This window comes from Lacerta agilis, chromosome 8 (assembly GCF_009819535.1).
Source record: "Lacerta agilis isolate rLacAgi1 chromosome 8, rLacAgi1.pri, whole genome shotgun sequence".
In the NCBI taxonomy this organism is placed as follows: domain Eukaryota; kingdom Metazoa; phylum Chordata; class Lepidosauria; order Squamata; family Lacertidae; genus Lacerta; species Lacerta agilis.
In genome coordinates, this window is record NC_046319.1 from 73,878,120 (window position 1) to 73,902,022 (window position 23,903).

At 48.9% G+C, this 23,903-nt stretch overlaps 1 protein-coding gene across 2 annotated transcripts; it reads left to right on the forward strand.

Annotated features, from left to right (window-relative positions):
* The first annotated feature begins 4,898 nt into the window (after positions 1-4,898).
* Positions 4,899-23,391, forward strand: GSK3A (glycogen synthase kinase 3 alpha). Of its 2 annotated transcripts, none has more exons than XM_033158295.1 (11): positions 4,899-4,941; positions 7,425-7,612; positions 7,700-7,783; positions 8,889-8,999; positions 14,347-14,477; positions 17,090-17,196; positions 17,763-17,860; positions 19,065-19,160; positions 20,278-20,464; positions 21,602-21,703; positions 21,870-23,391. In XM_033158295.1, exons 1-11 carry the CDS (start codon positions 4,914-4,916, stop codon positions 21,944-21,946), a joined length of 1,209 nt encoding a protein of 402 aa, XP_033014186.1. In that variant the 5' UTR covers positions 4,899-4,913; the 3' UTR covers positions 21,947-23,391. The 2 variants fall into 2 exon arrangements, with proteins under 2 accessions (XP_033014186.1, XP_033014185.1); XM_033158294.1 differs by lacking the exon at positions 4,899-4,941 and adding an exon at positions 5,311-5,749.
* Positions 23,392-23,903: the final 512 nt, after the last annotated feature.

Sequence of the window (23,903 nt, forward strand, 5' to 3'; positions counted from 1 at the left end):
TTTCTGACGGCTGAGACTTGGCTCAGGTGAAGTTGTAGTGCTCCACAGCAAAACTTGTTTTGACAAGCAAAGGATCTCTCTGTCTCATTACGAATTCTCTCTCTCCCACCCCATTCCATAATTATACAATAAGCTGGATTCACCCGGCGAAGTTGATCAACAATTATAGCTCAGGACTTCTTCGCACAACATGAAATCAGGGTGCAGCATTCCCTGCCATGAGCTTGTAATGACTGTCACCAACTCTGACGGCTTCAAGAAAGAAATAACTCTCCTCCTCTGTCGATTTGCCTTATCAGCAGCTGGAAGGCATGATAATAGAGTGGAACCTCCACAGCCAAGAGGCTGTATATCAATAATTAACTTAGATCTGCAAAACTGGGACCTTTACAGGTGTCTCATGGTATCATTATTCGCTTGTAAGAAATCAATCTCTCAGGGAGGCAGCTCCAACACTTTTGGAACTCCCTGCTGATTGACACCTGACAAGTGCCTTCGATGTGCTCTTTTCAGTGCCTGCTAAAAACAGCTTTCTTCAGGCAAGGCTAGTCGGACGTTTAAAAATTGACATGTGTTTGTAACCTGTTTCTAGCATAAATGTTGATTTTTAATTATATATATATATTTTCAGAATTCCTGTTTTCAACTTCATGTTTTACTGACAATTTTTATTTATTTATTGCAATCCACTAGGGGCTTCAAGCAGGATATAATTTTTGTGTCGAGTAAGCAGATCACCAGAAGAAAGAGTAGGCTTTGTAGAGCAGGGGTGGAGGAGATTGTCCAGGGGGGCAGCAACCCTGGGGGGGGGGCGCACATCCCCGTGCTGGCCAGGGCCAAAAGTGGCTGGAGCAACAGATGCGACTCTCTGCAGTAGTTACAGGTAGGTAGCCGTGTTGGTCTGCCATAGTCAAAACAAAATAAAAAATTATAAAAATCCTTCCAGTAGCACCTCAGAGACCAACTAAGTTTGTTCTTGGTGTGAGCTTTCGTATGCATGCACACTTCTGCAGTAGGTTACTTTCTTGCCATGCAAAAAGCCAGGGAAGTGGCTTATACAAACATGCACACACTTCTCATTCCAGACAAGTAAGAGACATCATCCCAGCTTTTATGCCCTTACCAGTTAGGCAACAGCATTTCAGGAGGGATCAGAGCAGAGCCATTGAGGGGTTGTGGTCTGGGGAAGAGTCCCAGGGTCCAGGCAGCTGAACACAGAATTTCTAAATTAGTACAGGCCTTGGTCTTCTCTATCGCTTTGGCTGACTCTGGTTTGGACACTTAATCCACCCGGGAGATCACTCTTGGTTGTGTGCGTTCTTTAAATTCAAGATGTGCTCAAGTTCGCACATTGTTTCCACCTATAATTAGCATAGGACCGTCCCCTTTGCAGGGTGTGTGTGTGTGGGGGGGCTCTACCTGCAGGGCAGGTTTGGCTTTCTAAAGACACCTAGCAGATTTGTGCAAATATATATTTCAAAACTCCCTTTAGGTCAGCTCTATACTGCTGGAGGTGGGACACGGGTGGCGCTGTGGGTTAAACCACAGAGCCTAGGGCTTGCTGATCAGAGAAGGTTGGCGGTTCAAATCCCCGCGATGGGGTGAGCTCCCGTTGCTCGGCCCCAGCTCCCGCCCACCTAGCAGGTCAAAAGCACATTAAAGTGCAAGTAGATAAATAGGTACAGCTCCGGCGGGAAGGTAAACGGCGTTTCCGTGCGCTGCTCTGGTTCGCCAGAAGCGGCTTTGTCATGCTGGCCACATGACCCGGAAGCTGTACACTGGCTCCCTCGGCCAATAACGTGAGATGAGCACCGCAACTCCAGAGTCGGACACGACTGGACCTAACGGTCAGGGGTCCCTTTACCTTTTATACTGCTGGAGTTCCCTGTAGGAACACAGTGCTCCAAGTGCCCCCTAGTGGCGAATGTATTCCATAGCATGGCTTCAACCTGGGCTGTATATGCCTTTAAGGCACATTGAAAGAACACCCCCCCCCTCGTTACCTCCCTCAAAGAATTCTGGGTACTGTAGTTTGTTAAGGGTTAATGGGCGCTGTAACTCTGAGATGGGTAAACTACAGCACCCAAGATTCTTTGAGGCGGGGGAATGTGCTTTAGAGGTGCAATGTACAGGCAGCCCTTCTCTGCATCATATATCTCTCCCAGCTTGGACTTATGATAGCTGTAGTCAGCAACTGATTTGGTTGGAGGTTGCTGGAGCCACAATCCTCAACAACCCTGATTATCTGCCTTGACTGGCTGCAGCACCGGTCACTTTAGATCTTTGGAAATGCCAATAATTGAATGTGGGACAGTTTGAATGCAAAAGCATTGCACTCTACAAAAAAAAAAAACTCCTTTCCACACCCCGAAAAACCAGAGAGCTTATAAAACAGCTCACCTGCTGATTAGCAGCCCAATTCTATTCATGGGCATTTAGAAATAAGTCCCATTGGGTTCAATGGGGGGTTATTATCAAGTAACTCTTGACACTTGGGACAGCTTCCAAGCCCATTTTATCCCCACAACAATCCTGTGAGGTGGGTTAAGCCTTCTTCAAATATCTGAAGGGCTGTCACATGAGGCAAGCTTGTTTTCTGCTGCTCCAGAGGGTAGGGCCCAAACCAAAAGACGCAGCAGGTTAGAGTGTGGTGCTGATAATGCCAAGGTCGTGGGTTCAATCCCCTTACAGGCCTGTGGCACATCACTGCAATGCAAAGCTTTGGACTGCATGATCCTCCGAGTCCCTTCCAACTCTACAATTCTGTGATTCTGTTAGGGAGAACTTTCTGATGGTAAGACAGTGGACTGGACTCCCTCGGAAGGTGGCGGACTCTCCTTCATTGGAGGGTTTCTAAACAGAGGTTGGATGGCCACCTGTCAGGGATTATTCAGCTGTGATTCCAGTATTGCAGGGGCTTGGAGTAGATGACCCTTGGGGTCCCTTCCAACTCTACACTTCCATGATTCTAAGTCTTCTTGTTGCAGCCATTGCTCTCCCTAAACTTCTTTCATTTCTGTGATGGTAATCTGAGCCTGAAGGCAATAGCTGCTAGACCTCTTTTGTACATAATACTGCTTGCAGGGGTTGGGACGGAGAAACTGGCCTTTTTCATGGCACTGGCCTTTTTCATGGCAAGATTTATCTTGGAACTATGACTGTAGGGTGAATGTTCCTTAAAACAACTCACACTGCAATCCTAGGCATGCCTACTTAGAAGTTCCCCTATTGCAACCTTAAGCTCTCCTTTCATAAAAAGCCTTAAGGCTAGAAAGGTGTGTGGCTATTATGCTGCCATGCCCTGGTAGTTAAAACATATCCGTCCAGAAACCAATTGTTGGCAAACCAATAGCAGCCTCCAGGGCATGGAATAAAAGTATTTTTTTTTATCTAACTCTTGTGTTGTTTCACAAGTTTTATCTCTCTCTCTCTCTCTCTATATATATATATATATATATGAGACTCATAAATCATAGAATCATAACTTCTACATTAAGAGAAGCTGGCAGAGGTGGGAGGGTGGGAAGTAGGGAGGTACTGGCCCAGAAATACCATGGGGTGCTTGGCACTACCGTAATTCTGAAATCACCTGTTCCCATCAGCTCCAGCCAGCATGGCCACCGGTTAATTAAGAGTCTCATTCTCTACCAACTGAGCTATGCTAAGTTATAGTCAACCAACATCCTGGAGGTCCACTCATGGGTATACACGGGAGGGGGGTGGCAAGGAAGGGCAGCTGTCCCCTCCCATATCAATAAAAATCAATAGCTAACTGAGGTTTTGTCCCCTCCCCAACAAAAGGCCTGCCCCCCCCAAAAAAATCCTGATTATGCTTATGGGGCCCCTGGTCATTATTTATAAATTTGAAACTCCCACATATAAATGAGCATATGCAAATTTTATGAAAAACTGCACAACTCTTTTTCTGCGGGCGAAACAGCAGTGTGCAAGTGGTCACCCTATTTGTTCTTGCCTTCATTAGCTTTGCAGGTGTCCAGTGGGAGAAATATAAAATAGCCTGCAACCTACACACGGGTTACGTTCCAGGGATTGTACCTAAAGTCAAAATAATAAAATTGTAGAGCTGGAAGGGGTTCCCAAGGGTCATCTAGTCCAACCCCCTGCAATGCAGGAATCCTGCCCACAGTGGTCTCTGGGTGGGCTCGAACCACCAACCTTCTGGTTCACAGCCGGATGCACTGACCCCTTGCCAAAACCTACTGGGTCCAACGCTGGGTGGGACTGCCAAAGTCATTTTTCCCAGAACCCTGCACCCATTCTGCTCCCCTTTATTTATTTATTTATTTAGCCACGTGCAAAAAAAGCTGAAGTTAAATGCATGTTAAGTTATGGGCTTAACTCACTGTGCTGCAACTAGTATTCTCCCAGAGTCCCTGTCAGGGTGGGAAAGGCAGTGTAGGAATGAATAATATAATTAGTTCCCGTGTTTTCCACCTTGCAAATAACGGTAGAGAAGAGGCCCACTCCCTTTGCTCTCTGGAAATGCCGAGAAAACTACATCTCCCACAAACCCCCTACGCCGCTGCCCCTGTGTGGCGCTGCATGCCGGGAGCCCTAATGCCAAGGAGCCACTCTACACCAAGCGAGAATGGACCGCCCCACCGCATAACGCGCCTGCCTTACAAGTGCGGCGGACCTGAAGGGCCTCGCGGGCCATTCCAGAGCTACAGCGGCCTCCCATTGCCAATCACGGCCCTTATCGTCGCGGTGCACGATGGGAAGTGTAGTCCGCTAATTGTTGGAAGGGGGGGCTCCGCCAAACGCGTCACGGGGCGTCCGCGCTGAGCGTATTGGGAAAGCGGCGGCGGACCGCACCGACGCCGTCTCCCATGGTGCACCGCGCCGCGGCCTGATGAGGCCTCGTCCCGGCTCCATTGGGCTTTGAAGCGATAATGGATATCAGAGCGAGATGGGCGCAAGGTTAAGTCTCTCTTGGTTTTCTGGTGGCCGAGCGGCGTCTGCGACACTCTCCGCCCCGCGGCTCTGTATGACCCTCTTGGCTTCCCGTACGGGAAGGCTCGAGCTTCCTTCCCAGCCTCCCTCTTCGCCTCACAAGAGGGTCATTTTGCTCGCGTCTCCGGATAGGTTAGCCGTCCTCGCGTGGGGGACGCTGGGAAACGCAGTCCCTCCCTCGCGCTCTGTGCTGGGGAGTGCGGCCGTGCTGTGCGCCGAGCGACTCCATCTCCCATCCTTCCTCGCGGCGGCCGGCCAACGGTGCGCTCGGCATCCTGGGATGTGTAGTCCTCTGGCGCTAGCGGGCAGCGGGGCGTTTCGTGGCCAGGGGACTCCATGTCCCATCATGACCTTCGGCAGGAGGCCGAACGCCCCGCCTCCGCGGCGCCGCTTGTGGGAAATGGAGTCCCGCCTCCGTTAGCGGGTAGCGAGACGGATGGTGGCTGGGACTCCATTTCCCATCCGCTCCCGCGACAGGGCCGGGCTGGGCCGGCTCCCGAGCCGCCTCAGACGGAGCCAGCCAGCCAGCGCGGCCCCCCTTCCCTTTTCCCCGGTCCCGGCCTCACCATGAGCAGCGGCAGCGCCGGCTCTTCCCGGCCCCGAACGAGCTCCTTCGCAGACCCGTCAGGCGGGGCTCCCGCCACAGCACCCGCCGCGCCAGGCCCGACCTCGGGGGCAGCGCCGGGGGGGAAGCCCGGGGGGGCTGCCGGGCCTGGGCCGGGGGGAGGCGGGACCAGCACGGCAGTCGGCTCCTTCCCGGGGCTCAAGCTGGGCCGTAAGTACCTGGGTTGGGGGTGGCAGTGGAGGAGGGGGAGGGGGGACAAAGAATGGGTGGGGGAGGGGGAGGGGTGGCTTGAATGAAATCGACCAGAGGAAGAGGAGAAGGGCAGGGGGCTGGTGGGGGGGGGAAGGTTGGGAAAGGGCGAAAGAAAAGAGGGGTGCTAGGGAAGTGGGGGTGGGGGGTGGGCGACAGCTTGGGAGGCGGGGACAAAGGAGGGGGAGATGTGGGGAGAAATGGGACGAGGGGGAGTATCTGAGGGTGCTCAGCTTTTGGGGTGGCTGGCATCGGATGGTAGGGAGGAGTCTCCGAGAGCCACACCTGCTCTTGGGGGTGGTGCCAGTTTTGGGGGCTCTGGAGGTTTAGGCAAAGGGGAGTGGGGGACGGGGGTCCTATTTGCCTCCCTGGGCTCCTTTGGGAGGAAGGGTGGGATATAAGCCTAACCAATGAATGAATAATCGAGGAGGGGACAGGTTGGAAATGTGCCCCTTAGGTTTGAGGAGGTGTGTGTTTATTTTGGAGGGGTTTGCTAACGGGCACTAGCGCAGGAGAGAGCTGGGTCACTGGGCACCTGCAGAAGAAAAGTTGGCCTGGGTTGGTGCAGGGAGAATCTGCAAGGGCTTGAGGTTCTCAGCTGGTGGGACTAGGGCTCTGGGAAAAAGGCTATTTGAGGTCAGCAGCTGGACAAGTGGTCCAGAATTATACTGGTGACGTCAGGATGAAATCATCGAAGCTGGGAGGTTGGTAAGGGTAGCCAGGGGTGTTCATTTCCATGGGGTTGAAGGAGGCAGCCTGTGACGGCTGCTGGAATTGTCTAAGCTTTCCTTAGTGCCAATCTGGTGCTGAGATGAGCTAGTTTGCGTAGGAATGACACAGTGCCCTCCAGGAGCGGGTTGCAATGAAAGATGGGCTGGACCATGAAGGGGAGGGAGAAGGACTAATGCTTGGGTGAAAGAGCAAGGAGAATTGGAGCAGGGTCTGGTTGCCTGGTAACAGGCAGTTCAGAATGGGCGTGGCTGTAGCAGCACAGGTAAGGCAGTGCAGGTGTGTGGTTGAAAGATAGTGAGGGGCGGAGGTGTTGGGTGAAAAGAGGCTGAGGCTTAGCTGGACACTGAGAAGGGAAGCAATGTGCAGCATGAAAATTTTGGCTTTTAGGGGCATAATCATAATTCCATCAATTAGCAATGGTACTTTGAGAAGAGTGGGTGTAGACCAAGAGCCTCTAAGGATCTTAATGTCAAAGGATATTTTATGAGTGTTGCTGTCCACCCCCTTTGGATTACCAGTTGGGAAAAGGACAACCACCCCACCTAAAAATCAGGTTTTGGGTATGCAGTTACTGGTCCCTATCATCAAGTGCTTTGTAAGGTTTAGCTGTAGCGTAGGAAGTTACGATGTGACATTTTTTGGTTACTCATTTGGGTTGCCTTAGGAATGTTGTGTGTTCGGCACCAGCTGTTGGTTACGGGTGTGTAGGCCATTGGACTCAGTGATGAAGCAGCTTGGGGGTGCTGAGGTTCACCTAATGGTGTCCTATTTGGAGCATGTTGACATTGTGTTGTGTTGGGGAGGGTGTGGATATGTGTTTGTGGAGCGGAAGTCAAGTGGTGCTTGAGATTTCCGCAGCATTTGGAACTCTCACCCCTTTTCTCAAACATTCCCCTTCTTCCAGGAGATAGCGGCAAGGTGACCACTGTGGTGGCCACACCAGGTCAGGGCCCCGACCGCCCCCAAGAAGTTTCGTATTCTGATATCAAGGTCATCGGCAATGGGTCATTTGGGGTCGTCTACCAGGCCCGACTAGCAGATTCCGGGGAGCTGGTTGCTATCAAGAAGGTGCTTCAAGATAAACGCTTCAAGGTGCGTTGAAAAGGAAAGTCTGTCAATGCGTCTTGCTGATTTTGCCTCTTGGGATTCTGTAGCTCACCTCAATCTTCTTGTTTTCAGAACCGAGAGCTGCAGATCATGAGGAAGCTGGATCACTGCAACATCGTTCGCCTGCGGTATTTCTTCTACTCAAGTGGGGAGAAGGTATGGACAGGGGAGGAAATGGAGAATGGTTCATTCAGGATGTCTGGCAACATTGGTTCCTGTCCATTGGCCACTCTTGCTGGGGCTGATAGGAGTTGGGGGCGGGTCCAGCAACATCTAGAGCACTGCAGATTCCTCACTCCTGAGTTAGGCTGAGAGAGCAGCTGTGCTAAGGCTGCCTTTGCCTAGCTGGTTCCCTCCAGATGTTTTGGGCTGCAAGTGCCATCAGTCCAAAGGGGAACAAAGACGATGCTGAGGTCATTCATTCAGCTCTACGGCCAAATGGGAATTTGAAGCTGGGTCTCCTCAGTCCTAGTCTATTTGCTATGCCCTTCCATTCTGGCTCTTTTATACCAGAGGGTCCACTGGGGAAAGGCTTACAGCGAATATGGATGACTTAGCAGTATGTAGTTCATATGATTGGCATGATGAAAGCCACAGTAGGATTGTCGACATTTTGTTCTTACTCTATACAGGATAGTCTTACTCTACTTTGGTAATCCGAAGTGGCAATAGTGGTTGCTTTGTGTTCCTTTGTGCTACTTCCTACATCCTGGCTGTTGGGGTGCAGGCAAAGCTAATAGCGATAACAAAATTGAGACTTCTCTTAATTGACCTCTTTGTTTCCAGCCCTTTGGTGTTTTTGCCAAGGTCTAATTGAAGCACATCTCATCAGAGCTCAGCTACAGGATGCATTTTCATTGCTGGAGCTGAACTCAAGAACACCTGGAAATAGCAGAATGCCTTTGAGCATAAATACGTAGTACTTAACTGCTGAGGAAGCAACAGCTGCCCTCTCTGCACCTGGGACTTGAGTTTTGCCTTCCAGATAAGCTGGAGCATGCGGCACATTTCTCGTTTTAAAAATTAAGCCCTCATTTTTCCTGTAGGGCTTCTATCTGTCACTGCTGCAACCGTATGAGCTCTTTATGTAAAAGTCCTTTTTATAATATATGAGAGCCTGTATATCTTTTCGAGATGAAAGCTAGGGTTGGGGCAGTCCTAACAGGTGTATCTTCAGGGTTCCATGTTGCCCACTGTCGTTTGTAAGGTGGAGTTGGTCTGGCGGTTCCCTCACTTCCCTCTTCTTCTCAATCTGTTGCAGAAGGATGAAGTTTATCTTAATTTAGTCCTGGACTTTGTGCCCGAGACGGTCTATCGTGTCGCCCGGCACTTCACCAAAGCCAAACAGACCATCCCTGTCATCTATGTAAAGGTGAGTGTCACTCCTGCTTCAAAATGTGCCCTGCCCAAGAAGACAGTGGCACCCGGGACCACATTTGCACATTGCAATGAACCATGCTTTGCTCTCTCTTCCCACCTTGCCTAGCAAGAGTGAGAACAGCAAAACACCATCCCGGACTCAGCATTGCGTCTGAACTCGGGGTGGTTTTGCTCAAACTAAGATTGGGAAGCCAAGGACGAACCTTTGCTTCACGTTGTGGGAGGAGCCTGCTGAATCAGGCCAAAGGCCTACCTTGCTGAGCGCTCCCATTCTCACAGGGGCCAACCGGATAGGACAGCCTGCAAGCAGGACTTCCCACCTGTGATTCCCAGCAGCTGATATTCAAAGGCGCAATGCTTATGGCAGCAGAGGTAGAACATAAAACATATTCAGCTGCCACATTATAACTCCACCGCATCTGTAAGAACTTGATCGTTTAGTGTGGCAGCACCAATACGTTGGAACGCCTTGCCTGTTGATTTCGGGCAGGTGCCTTCATTGTATTCTTTTCAGTGCCTGCTGAAGGCATCCTTATTTAGATAAGCCTGCCCAGACATTTAGAAAGTTTGCATGAGTTTTAAATTGTTTTAGTCTTATTCTATTGTGGCTTTAACCTTCTGTATGTTTTTAGTTACAAGTGGGTAGCCGTGTTGGTCTGCCATAGTCGAAACAAAATAGAAAATTCTTTCCAGTAGCACCTTAGAGACCAACTGAGTTTGTTCTTGGTATGAGCTTTCGTGTGCATGCACACTTCTTCAGATACCACGAAAGCTCATACCAAGAACAAACTCAGTTGGTCTCTAAGGTGCTACTGGAAAGAATTTTCTATTTTGTATGTTTTTAATTATGGTTGTAAAAATTTTTTAGTGACAATTTTATTCTTTCATTTTTTGAGGTTTTCTTTCTATAATCAAATGGTATATGATTTTTATGAAATAAATAAATAAGCAGCCATCATAGCTAGTCCTTCATGGAGTTGCCTACTACCCTGTGGTTCTTAGATGAAGGGTGGTGTATAAATTTAATAAATAATAGTAAGTATTATTATTATTATTATTTATTAAAAACTTACTTAATTGAAAGTTGAGGTTTCCTGGAAGCAGGAGTTGAGTGCCCATAATGTCATATTTTGCATGCTGTACAACGACAGCACATGGGAGAGTCCTGGGTGTAATGAATGCGATGCAGACAGGCGAGCTCCTGGGCCCATTATGGAGCTGCTATTCCTGGTTACAAAAAAGATGTCCTGGAAAGATGGCAAGGGCCAGAAGATGTCTTGTGTCCCCTACGTCCTTTGAATGGGCAAGAGCCCCCCATGTGTTCTCATTTTAATGCGCATAATTGGAAGGCTCTTTCTTGCCTCCTCAGGAATTTGCAATGTGCCTCGGGTATTAATAAAGTCGATTGGGATCTCCCATCGTTTTTGAAAGGTTTATTTGAGTAACACAGATCGAGAACGTGCACCGTCATTGAGTTTGTGGCATCAAACACCCTCGTTTTAAAATGAAATGTCCCTGTCGGAAAGGGATGACAAAAATATTATTTTAATTTATTGCCTGCCTTTCACCCCAAGGTTAGCTTGTAAGGAAAAAGAAGTGTTGGGACCTACCCCCTTCTCTGATTTTAAATATTGCATGTTATGTAGCAGGTGTGTGGAACCTTTGGGCCTTCAGATGCTATTGAATTACAACTTCCTTCATCTATAGCCATTTGCCATGTTTTCTGGGGCTGATGGGAGTTACAGTTCATCAACATTGAACGACCGAAGGTTCCCCCCATTTCTTATAAAGGAAAGGGAAAAACCAATTTGCTAACATCCACTGATCCCAGTTTCCATCAGCCCCAGCCAGCATGGTCAGTGGTTAAGGATGACTGACATTATAGTCCGTTGTTGCTGTTTTAAGGGAAAGGGCTTTTAAGTACTGTAGAGCTGTGCTCTTTTTACTAGATCTGAATTTTAATAGATCTGTTTTATATTGTTTTAATACTATTACAGTCTTAATTGCTTTTTAACTGGTTCCTTTTATACATTCTTCACCTTCTGTGTTTTATCTGTATTGTTTTAATTTGTGTAAGCTTCTTTGAGTCCTGGTGGGGGGGGAGGAGGGATACAAATAAATATTATAATAATCCAGAAATATCTGGAGGATTAAAGGCTCCCCAGCCCTTCCCTGAGGCACTCATGTTTCCCCTTCCCAAGCACAGCTACCTTTGCTCCTTCTTTTGCTAACCTTTCTGAGTGAATGGGGTGAGGTTTTCATTTTTCATTTAGTACTTTCTTACTTGCCCTTTCCCACAATGGGAACCCAGGATGGGTTACAATGACAGGATATGCAATTTGTAAAAACAAAAAAAAAAAATCACTATAACTATAAAGCATGAAAAATTGTTCCAAATGGAACAGGATAACACACATTTTTTGTCTCTAGCTAATTTTTAGACTCCATTAACTATTTTGCACTTCTAAAATACTATATGTGTACATTCATATAAAAAAGGGACGCGGGTGGTGCTGTGGGTTAAACCACAGAGCCTAGGGCAGTGGTGGCGAACCTATGGCACGCGTGCCCAAGTGGGCACGCAGAGCCCTCTCTGTGGGCACGCGCGCCATCGCCCCACTGGTCTAGGCCCTGCGGCGCGAGGGCGAGGGGGCGGGGTCTCCCGAGCGGCGCGGTGTCTCAAAGCGCTCCGCCCGCCCCTACCGCTTGCCGGGCGGTGGAACCTTGTGGCGCGCGCGGCTGCGTGTTTTGGGTGCTGCACTCTGCGAGGGAGCCCCGCGGCGGGGCCGAGAAACGCCGGGGTGTGGAGGAGCAGCGCCCGCGCCGCCTGGTGAGACGGGGGAGGGGGCAGAAGGGGGCGGCCTCCCTCGCAGGGCTGGTGTCGCCCTCCCCCCCTTGGGGGCCCCGAGCCTCGCCCGCCCGCCGGCCCTCCGCCAGGCCTCCCCCTGCCCTGAGGCGGATTGGCACTTTGTGATAAATCATTGGGTTTGGGGTTGCAGTTTGGGCACTCTGTCTCTAAAAGGTTCGCCACCACTGGCCTAGGGCTTGCCAATCAGAAGGTTGGCGGTTCAAATCCCCGCGACGGGGTGAGCTCCCATTGCTCGGTCCCTGCTCCTGCCAACCTAGCAGTTCGAAAGCACGTCAAAGTGCAAGTAAATAGGTACCGCTCTGGTGGGGAAGTAAACAGCATTTCCGTGTGCTGCCCTGGTTCGCCAGAAGCGGCTTAGTCATGCTGGCCACATGACCCGGAAGCTGTACACCGGCTCCCTCGACCAGTAAAGCGAGATGAGCACCACAACCCCAGAGTCGTCCGCAACTGGACCTAATGGTCAAGGGTCCCTTTATCTTTACCTTTACATTCATATAAAGCTGTCTCATACTGAGTAAAGCTACAGGTCCCTGTAGCCCAGTATTATCTTGTCTGACTGGCAGTAGCTCCCTGGGGTCTTTGAGGGCAGGGAAGGGCCTTTTCCTGCTCCTTCTGATGGGATATGCTGTGAATGGTACCTTGTCTTTGTGCAGTTCGTCTGTTGGTGGGGTTTCCCTATCAATAGCGAATAACATCTCTGCTTAAGTATCTGTACTGACCTATAAAATGTATCTTAAACATCAATAGACTTCCCTTCCTGATCCCACCCCTTTTCTCAGTTAATTTGGAATTTTAATGGCACTTCCAGTCCTTTTGAAGCTTCTCCATAGATGAGGTTTCTGTGGTTCTGTTTTCTTCGATTACTGCTGATTTTGTGTTTTTTTTGTTTTACTTTTCTTGCAGTTTCTGTTTTTATTTGGAAGCAGCCCTGAGTTCGATTTTCTTTTTTCTTTTATCCTAGAAAGGCAGTGTGTAAATAAAATAGGTGCCATGCCACAAGTCACTGTAGCTTTTCTGATTGTAGGGAACCCTAAGAATATGAATGGCAAGATTGGGTCAGACCAGTGACGCGTTTTTTCACCCAACAGTGGCCAAAGTGAGGTTCATGGTTGTGATGTGGCAGTGATGCCCATTTGTGTTGTTGAACCATGGTAGCTGGGAGTCAGAGATATATTGTAGTTGAACGTGGAGATATGGGGTTGTATCTGTTTCCCTTGGTGGCAGAAGGCTCTTTAAGCCACCACAGGCCCCAGTGAACAGAAAGGTGGAGGGGGATGTGATTTTGTTGATTTCCCCTCATGCTCCCTCCTCAAATCTCCTCCAGTGGTTTGGGGGACCCTTTGAACAGTGTGGAAGATGGTGCTGGAGCTGCAGGAAAAAGGGGAAATTTACATAAATCACCTCTGCCCCCCCCTTTCCCATTCACAGAAGCTTCCGCTGGATCAAAGAGCCTTTCCACAGTTGGATACAACCCAGTGCTAATTAGTTCGTGTGGATGACAGCCACTGATGAGAATCTTATGCATTTGCAGAGTGCCGCCCTTCAGAGCGAATGCAGGGGACATCATGTCCATGTGCCACAGTCTATTTTACATTGAGGTTTCTAACCCGCTCGCCCCACCCCAACAATGCAGATGCTCAAAGCGGCTAACAAAATGCAAGCAAAATAAAAAAATGAAACATCAGGATAACAACAGTCCAAATAGATGCATAATAACAAACCAGAAACAGAATTTTAAAGAAAACGCCTAGCTTTTGGTAGTTGCTACCAGAAGATGGCTGTTTGGTAATCAATATGTGAACTTTGGCCTTCTTGAATGGGATACGTGTGTGTGCCTGTTCTCTTTGATTTTTTTCCTCTTGTCTTAGGCTTCTCTCTCTGGCCTGCTTTCTTTCCCCCTGAGACTGCTCCCTCTGTTGGCCTCTGTTGGCCTCCCTCTGTTTTCACCTCTGCTGGACGTTGGCTGTTTTTACACACACACGCACACACATGGCTTCCTGAGATTCTCTGATTTGCCCTTAGTTTAGAATTGGAGCAGCTTAGCATATGGCAACAGGACAGTCTTCCTCTTGCCACCACCGCAAAACTTTTAGTTCAAGGATGGAGAACCTGTGGCTGCCTCCAGGTGTTGCTGGACTACAACTCCCATCATCCATGGCCATTGGAGCATGCCAGCTTGGGCTGATGGGACTTGGAGTCCAGCAACATCTGAGGGTGGCCACATCCATAGGGTTCCCATTCCTGGCTCCAAAGTCACATGCTGACAGCCATTGCATCATCCATGGCATTAAATGCCGTAGGTTGGTTGTAGGTTGAGCCCAAAGTGCTTTCCCTTGCTTGCGTTTTTAACTTGCTGCATCCCCACCCATGAATGAGCCAGGGTCTCTGAGTGAAACACCTCTGTATGCATTATATCATTTAAGTTATTGTTTTAACCTAAAAGCCTGTCTCCTCCCTCTCCCCCAACTAGGTGTACATGTACCAGCTGTTCCGCAGTCTTGCTTACATCCATTCTCAAGGCGTGTGTCATCGGGACATCAAACCCCAGAACCTACTGGTGGACCCCGACACAGCAGTACTGAAGCTTTGTGACTTTGGCAGGTGAGAGAGGCACGGAAGCGGCTGTTCCCAGCACACATGCCCCCATAGAATGGACTTCGGTCCTTGTGTGATGGATGTGCAAATCACCCTGGTGCTCCAAATACACAAGTAGACTTGTTTCTGTCCGTGACCCATAATTTACTCAAAATATTCAGCCAAAGGTTTGCTTGGTTATTTCATACCCATATGTGCGACTCAACTTCTGCTGCCTCTCATGCCTCCTTTTTCCCTGTTGCATAGCTCCATCATTCTACAGGCCTCAGATAATAATAATAATAATAATAATAATAATAATAATAATAATAATAATAATAATAATAATAAATAATTTTTCATTATTTATACCCCGCCTATCTGGCTGGGTTTCCTGAGCCACTCTGGGCGGCTTTCAATAAAAAAATTAAAAATACAAGAAAACATCAGATATTAAAATGAGGCTTCTCTACCAATTAGATCCTTCCTTCCTTCCTTCCTTCCTTCCTTCCTTCCTTCCTTCCTCCTTCCTTCCCAATGCTTTCTCTTCACATTTTGACCGACATTTCCCCTTCACCAGTTTGACCACCCTGTGACATCTCAGGGTTGAAATGGAGACTCATAGGCTCCAGTCTTTAATCAACAAAGGCTACAGCTGGCTGACATACCGTATTTTCCGGCATATAAGACGGCTGGGCGTATAATACGACCCCCAACTTTTCCAGTTAAAATATAGAATTTGAGATATACTCGACCGCAGATTCTCCACCCGGCGTATAAGACGACCCCCGACTTTTGAGAAGATTTTCCTGGATTAAAAAGTAGTCTTATACGCCAGAATATACAGTAGTTAGTTGGGGTTCCGAGTTCAGGGTGCAGGTTTACATACAATTTTGTGTGTTTTGTGCAGGGTGGATTTGATTTAAATCAGATCGATTTAAATCACTAGTAAGCAAGACTTGATTTAAATCATTTTTAAAGGAAAGACTCATTCTTGCTGGTATAATAGTAATATTTACAACCAGATGAAGGTTTCATTTTTGGAATAATAAATTTTCAGAGTAGTTTTTACAGTTATATCAAAAACTGCTGATTTGGTTATACTAATTAGAAATACATAGATAGATAATTATGAAATTATTGTGAGGTTTAATAAGTTAACTGTTTATATTTGGGCATCTTTTTCTGCTGTACTTTATTGGAAGGAGAAAAATAATCATTTGCTTAATAAAAAATTTAAAGATTTATTTAACTAAAACAATAACATAGCATATGTATCCATGTTTGTTAACTGATGTGGTTAAAAAAATTTTTATATAAAAAAAACTTGGACTGAAAAACTTAAAACAAATCCTTATTTCCTGATGAATACTCTGGACTATAATGTAACTTAAATAGAAAACTATCTTTAAAAATATTTTTCCTACAAAAGCATTTTAAAAATCCAATTTAGATTTTAAAAAATTGATTTAAATAAAAAAAACCTGATTTTATTTATTTATCAAAAAACCATTGAGTTTTATCCACCCTGGTTTTGTGGCCATAGGCCATCTTTTTCCTCCCTTCCCTTTCATCTTACAATGACTGGCAGCTTACATTGCAGCCGACGAACTTCATGCTGCTTTCATAACTTACTGAAGCAGCTACTTGGTGTTGTTTTATGCTGGTTGACCTCTTTATGGGTAACAATCTTAAACATACTTTGGGCCCCTGCTTCTCTCATCCTCATCAGCCCTCTGAGATGGAGAGAAAGGTGAACAGCCAGCCCAAGGCAATTTGAACTTGGGTCTCCCCAGTCCTAGTCCAGCACCTTAATTATTACACTATGCAAGCTGTTCGGTTAATTCATTTAATTGGTGAACTAGTGACTTCAGCAGGTGGTTATTAAAATGTCCTTAATCAAAGAGTAGATTTACATGAGCTATACGTTGTATACAGGAGATTCTGACTAAATATTCGGAAAAACTTACTGACAGAGCTGTTCAGCAGTGGAACAGACGCCTACGAGAGGTTCTGGACTCTCCTTCCTTTGGAGATTTTAAAGCAGAGGTTGGAATAGTCATCTGCCATGGGTGCTTTAGCCGAGATTCCTGCATTGCAGGGGGGTGGACTAGAGGACCCTTTGGTCCCTTCCAGCTGTAAGATTCTATGATCCTCACAAGAATCCTGTGAGGTAGGTTAGGCTGAAAGGGAGAGGGAGAAAGTGCAGCTGGCGGAAGCTCACTGAGCTTCAAAGCTGAGGATGCGTTTGACCCCAGGTCTCTTAGTCTGACACTATAACTCAGTTCTCTAAGGATGCGATGTGCCACACTGGTGTGGCAGGAGATGATGGCAAATGTGGTGGGAAGATTCAAGGATAGTCAAAAGAAACATTCAAACATTTCAGTGTAGTATAGTATCTTTCTTTTTTCTTTTTGCAGAATACACATAGATATATTTTCACGATGAGAGCAAGAGCATCATGTGATGTTGAGGACAATCCTAGTTGTGTTTTCCAGTTTATTTCTTCTCAGTGGCACAAGCAAAGTTTTATTCTGAAAGAGTGGCCCATAGAAAAAAAAAGTTTGAGAACCATCTGCTCTAACTGCCGCACCACGCCGTCTTTATCTCAGCCACCCATACTCTGTTTCCCTTTTCAGTGCAAAGCAGCTGGTGCGAGGAGAACCCAACGTTTCCTACATCTGTTCTCGCTACTATCGTGCTCCCGAGCTCATCTTTGGAGCCACAGACTACACCTCAAACATAGGTGAGTGCCTGACCCTACCCACCCCCTTGCATTTTGCATTTCTGTGGGGTTCAGATGCCTCCGCAGAGTGAATGTCCTCTCATTGTAACAAGTGAGTGGGACCTGGTGGCTGACAGAAGAAAGCTTTCCTGAATTCTGTAATGCCCCGAAACGTCTGAAACGTCATCCATTATGAGATGTTGGACTCCCCACCCCATCAGCCCCAGAGGTTGTGGTCCAAGAACATCTGGGGGACCAGAAGTTCCCCATTCTTGCTATAAGGAAGCTGCCTTCCAGAGTCTGCACCATCTAGCTCATTGCTCCCAACACTGACTGGCAGTGGTTCTCCAGAGTTTCAGACAAAATACTCTTACTAGCTGGATTAGAGATGCTGGAGGATCCAACCTGGGTCCCTTCCACCACATGCGGAGTTTGTACTCTACTTCTGATCTATGACAGGAGTCTCTCTCCTCTGCCCACCCACTGCTAAAAGGAGAAAGTTGAGGACTTCCACTTCTAGGCATGGGGTGCTGCTTCCCTCCCAGGAGGCCAGCTTTCAATAAAGTCCCCATCTGCTTCCTTCCTAGATATCTGGTCTGCTGGCTGCGTGCTGGCAGAGCTGCTTCTGGGGCAGCCTATATTTCCTGGGGACAGTGGAGTGGACCAGCTGGTGGAGATCATCAAGGTAACAAATTGATCACTTATTCTTTCTTGCTGGGCCACTCCAGCTCAAGTATTCAAATAGACACTCTTGTGGGCTCCCTCAGTGATTTTCAAACATCCTTCAGGAAACTACTCTTGCCTGGTGAACCCTGTGCATTGCAAATGAATTCTGGTGTGCCCCTGCTTGGTTTGTGTGGGTTGTAGTCACACACCTCACCTTCATGTGCAACCGATGTGACAGAAGACAGGTGATGGTGCACAAAATGTATTGGGGTGGGGGAAGCAGTAGTCTCTGCTTGCTAATCTTGTCAATGAGGAGCCACTGAAAAGAACTTGAAGCCCACCCAGAACACAGTTTGAAGGCCACTGACGTACTCTCTCCTATGCTATAAAATGGACATACCTGCTTAGAAAGGGTTTGTTACATCAAACAGAGGACTATGGGTCATCCTTCCCTTCATGACAGGAGCGAGCCAGCAGTAAATCACTGCAAGCAAGTTGGAGTTAACTCTTTACTAGTGAGAATAGGATCTGCACAGGCGTGTCAGGCCTAATGAGCGCAGCAACTCATCTCTGGCAGATAGATCTTGCCCCATGAAGCCATTGCTGAGACTGAATGTCCCTGCTCCCCACAGCTGCCTAAGTTCCCTCCTCACTAGGGTTTTCCCCAAGCAATTTGAGACTGCACCTGCGTGAAGCTAACTTCTCCGCCCTCTTCATGTCTCTCCTGGTTCTGGGAGACAAGGGAAGGGAGCTAGTTGCAGCAGGAGGGGAAGACACATCTGCCTCTTCCCCAGCTGGACTCCTCTCTGCCTCTTGGCCGCCTTCCGCTTCTGCACTTCCCTCTGCCACAGACTCGCCCTGCTCACTAAACCCTGTTACCTCTTCAGCTTCTGACACCTCCTCTTCCCAGTCTTCTTCCTTTTCTCCCCCTGATCACTCATCATTGTCCCACCACCACCACTCGCCAGGCTTCTGAGCCTTCTTCCTTTGGGGTTTCCCCAGCTGGTTCCTCCCACCATCCCTCTGTGTCCGACCAGTCTGTGACCCTTCATTTGGACAGAATTCCTCCCATCCCATCGAAATGCCAGTAAGACATTGTGGGTAGGGGAGGAGAACCGAGAAGTCATCCTGACATGCTTTGTGACTAAAATACGTTTCCCTTCTGCGACGGTTGAGTGTGACATTCCCCCCTCCCTTCTTTCTCTCTTCCCCACCCCCCAAAGGTGTTGGGGACACCAACGCGAGAACAGATCCGAGAGATGAATCCCAACTATACGGAGTTCAAGTTCCCCCAGATTAAAGCACACCCCTGGATAAAGGTAAAGATGATGGGGAAAATTCTGGGGTAGGTGGAGGCTCCTGAGAATGTTGTCGTCCTCTGCTCAAAGTGGGGGGAGGCTCTTGCACAGGCTTGGGGAATGGCATCTTCTACACTGGATCCCTGTCACCCTACTCCACACCCGGTGGGCCAGGTTGGGCAGGTGGGTGGGGCTGCCCACTTGTCAATCAGCACAACAGCCATCAGGTGATTCCCACCCTGCTGCACAGGGCACCATTCTCTGCAGGCCCCAGCAGCCGGCTGATTGGCACTGCCAGCAAACCTCCTTTTGGTGCAGCTATACCTTTACCTGCCTCATGCTTGACAGCGCATAATGCTGGGTGTAGTGCAGGTGGGCCCAGTTAAGCCTGAGGCTCCCCAATGCTGCTCAAGGGAGAGGGACAGTTTTGGGAGTTTTAGCTCCTTGGGGAGGCTGTGGCACAGGTTTTACTCTCCGTTACCTTGTACGTTCCAGAGGTTCCTCCTAATTGCTTGCAGTTGGTAACTTGAACCCACCAGTTAGGGTCTTACCTTGTGAAGCAGCAGGAGAGAAAAAATAATTCCATCTATGTCAGTGTTTACCAAACTTGGGTCTCCCACCTGTTTTTGGACCACAGCTTGGGAACTCTAGTCCCAAAACAGCTGGAGACCCAAGTTTGGGGAACGCTGCGATCTGACAGCAAATATACATATTTATCCCACCATTCTTTATGAAGAGCTCAGGTTGTCAAAAAAGGTCTTTATCCTTACAGCCAACCTGTGAAGTAGGTTAGAGAGCGAGGGAGAAAACAAGAGCGGTCCTGGTGCAAGGTCACCTGATAACCTTCAAGACTGGACAGGAGCTCGAGCTCCGATATCCCTAGACTGGCTACATAACTCTAGCCACTATGTTGTGCTGTCTTTGGGAGCGCACACTACTCGAATTCAAGACTTTTACCAGGGACTCCGGCAGTTCTCTGCTTAAAAGTCATTGGCTGTGATAAAGGTGGGCATATTGCAGAAAATGCACATGTGAAACTTGTTCCTTGCATGCAACTCAAGTAGCATTTTTCAAGTGGGAAGGGGAGTGGGAGCTGCATTGCATTGTGGATGACTCTGCTGCCCCCCCCCCATGCCAGGTGTTTAAGCCCCGCACGCCGCTGGAGGCCATCTCGCTGTGCAGCCGGCTGCTGGAGTACACGCCCGCCACCCGCCTCTCCCCACTGGAGGCTTGCGCCAACAGCTTCTTCGACGAGCTGCGCGAGCCCAATGCTCGGCTGCCCAACGGCCGCGACCTGCCCCCCCTCTTCAACTTCAGCCCTGTGGGTAAGTGGTTGGCATCTTGGAAAGCAGGCAGAGTGGTGGGGTTGAGGGGGGTGTCAGGGAGGGGAAGAGAAGAAGGCCTATTGTCAGGGTCCTCGAGGAAGCACAAAACATTTGCTAGACGTGGCCTCGCTGAGCTAGGAATTGAGTGGATGCTTTTGAATGTTGATTATTCAGTTTACTCTGCTACTCCTCTCCACAGTTTTTCTTTTTCTGCTTCATTGTCCTCCCCATTTTGGGTCCTTGTTATCCCTGCTTTTGGGTCAGTAATATAAAGCTCGTCCCCCAAGATGGTTGTGCACCTCCGGGGGTCAGGTCAAACCACTGTTAGCAGCACCAACCTGACCTCCCTGGGGTGCAACTCTGAGCAGTGTGCATGGAGGTCTTGGACTGCCCAGACGATAAGACCCCCCACCCTCAGCCTCACTGGCTGATGTGGCCCAAAAGAAAGTAGAGCAATGTTTGGGACCAGCTTGGCTGCAGGAGTTGCTGGAAAGAGTTGTACAAGGTGCTATCCAACAGCCTTAGGGACTCCGCTCCAGATTTGTGCAGGGTTTACTCCTTAGCCTTTTCTTCTTCTTAAGATATCCTGTGAGGCAGCGGAGGTTTAAGATAAGAGTTTCCTGCACCTAGATGGGCTCCCTTCCCGGGTTGACAAGCCCAATCTGCCCCTCGCTTCCCTCTACGGCATGTATAGAAACCGCCTTCTTGACTCCGGTCTGCTGGAGTCTGTTGCCACGTGCAGGGGGAGTCCCTAACTCACTGAGGATTTGAGACTCAGTGCCACGTCGCACTCCATGTATTCTCCACAATGGAGGTAGCTAACCTGTCCCTACTCCCAGCGAGACTCCCAGCATCTCCCCACACCAATATTGGATGAGTGACGTGGTTAATAATTCTGTGGGCCTCAGCGAGCTTTCTCCTATTTTCTATTAACTGTTTGATCAGAACTTTTAAGAAGAACCTCTCAAGCTCAACCCTCTTAACAACAGTTCGGAACCTCTGGGAAATACCTGAAACACCCCCACCCTATTTTTTCTCTTGTAATTGTGGACTAGAACTCACTTCATCAGATGTATGAAGAATTATCATCCCTTGACAGATACCTGTATGGCTGATCCAGTCTCTCTTCCCTTGCAGAGCTATCCATCCAGCCAGGGTTGAACACAAACCTCATTCCACCACACATTCGATCCCAGGCCAGCTCGGTGGGAAGTGTGCCTGGCTCCACAACTTCGCACAGTGAGTGCCTTCATCCTCTTGAGATTTGGCGCGAGAACAATCATGGGCTTGGGTGGGTTACTTTCAGTGGTGAACGGATGCTCAAGTAAGGATGATCTGATGCATTTTGGGAACGGAGTAGAGGGTTCAGTATTACGCCTAAGGCTTTTCCTTTCTCTCTCTGCAGGTGAGGGGAGAATGGGAACCGACAGGAGCCAGGTTACGCCCGGAGACGGAGCAGGACCCATCGCCAACACATCCTGAGGGGCTGCTGGGCCGGGGGGCAGGTTCCCTCCACTTACCCCCTACCCTCCAGGCCACCCACATGGACTTCTCTGAACTGTGAACGGTGGGGGGGGGGGAGCAACGGTGTGGCCTGGGGGATCATGTGGAGCTTGCCTCCCGTTGGCCAGTGGGGAGGCCAATCGGAGACGAGACGGCCACTTGGATGGGAAGGGGGAGGGGGCGGAATTCCCTGTCTCCCTGAATCACTTCGCGGTTCCCTCCCATGTTGTCCCATGATGCCTCGGCACGGGGAGAGGGCAGAAAAAAATCCCATGGCTTAAGGGCTCCCTTTTTCAAAAGCAGTCAAGGTTGGTGCCTCTGGGGAAGGGGAGAGACCCAAGAGCTGCCACCCCACCCCACCCCCATTTCTCTCCTCCCTTCCCACCTTTCCCAAGGATGGCCCAGTTCGATTTTAACTTGCTCTTGTTTTTAACATCCCCGAGGGATACAAAAAATGTTTTATTTCCAGTCTCATGTCACCGACGCTCCCCGAACTCCAACCCTGTGGCCCCCTCACAGCGGTCTGATCCCTCACTGGGTGTCCCTCTCCCACCCCAGACCTGTCTGCCTCTGAAACACGGATGCTGTATTTTTAAGCGGGTCAGTCTTTCCCCCTTTTTGTTTTCTTATTAACCCCAATAAAATTCAACTTGTCACTTTCAGGTGGGGAATTAGGACTATTCCTCTTCCCTGAAAGGCCTCCCTCCCCTCATCATTTTGCTGGCTGTGCCTCCACTACAATCTCTTAATGGGAACAAGAAACTCCTATCCCCCTTGCCTTGGACTGTGAGGGGGGCACGGCCAACCGCACCTTCCTCTTCCAACCCTCCCATACGTCATGGCACCAGGATTTCTTGTGGGAAATCCTCCCCCCCCCCTTGCCCTCAGTACAGGCTGGCGTTGGGAGCTGTTCCTTCCCCAGGCAGGTGGATAAATTTACAGCAGGGCTTGCTCCGAGTTTCAGCCGCGTCTGCTTCCCAGCACTGCAAATCAATGATGTGGGTGGATGAGGGGGGATGTTCTCTCAAAGCGGGTGGGAGGGGAGGGAATGAGAAGACAAGTTTTAATTCCATGCCCTTTCCCTCTCCTGCTGTAAATACATCTCTTCCTCCCCATCCCTCCCCCTCAGTGGCTTCCTTTCACCATTCTCCCTGTAAATAGATTATAATTTTTTTTTCTTAATGCAACGTTGCAATGATTGCCCCAAACCCCATTTCCCTCTCCATCTTCAGATCGCTCTAGGATTGAAGGTCCCGCCCCCTGGGGAGCCAGGGTGCAGCCTGTGGATAATTTCCCCCCACCTCCCCATGCCCATTCCTCATCACTGCCCCCCGTCCCTTCCAACATTGTGTGTTAGTTTCTTTCTTAGGTTTTTTGGCTGTGTACAGACATCCGGTTCAATAAATTATTGGCATGAACGGAAAGAACGGCATGGAGCTCCTTATTATGGGTTGGGACTGGGGAGGGTCTTGGCAGTGTGGATGAGCTGGGAAAGGCAGCAGGGTGAAGCCACTGGCAAAGAGGGAGATTCCTGGTGGTTAAACGTTCGGTGCTGCCAACCAGAGGCAAGACAATGGGCTTCATTTGCTTCCAGGCTTGCTTTCATATGACCATGGCTTCCCTATGCTTAAATGTCCCCTTAATGTAGGGACCAAGAATTGTGTGCCATAAGCATGGAGGTAAAGCAGGCTTTGGTAACTAAAGCTCCACTGTCAATAAACGTTGGGCATCGCATCATAGAATTGTTGAATTGGAAGTGACCGCGAGGGTCATTTAGTCAAAACCCCTGCTATGCAGGAACCCACAACCCCGAGATTAAGAGTCTCATGTTCTGCCAACTGAGCATACAAAGCAATTTCCACATAAGGAAAGACTTGCAAATGTGGCACTGTTTTTGTTCAGTGTCGTGCATGTGCTATGGACCCAGGAGTAGGCA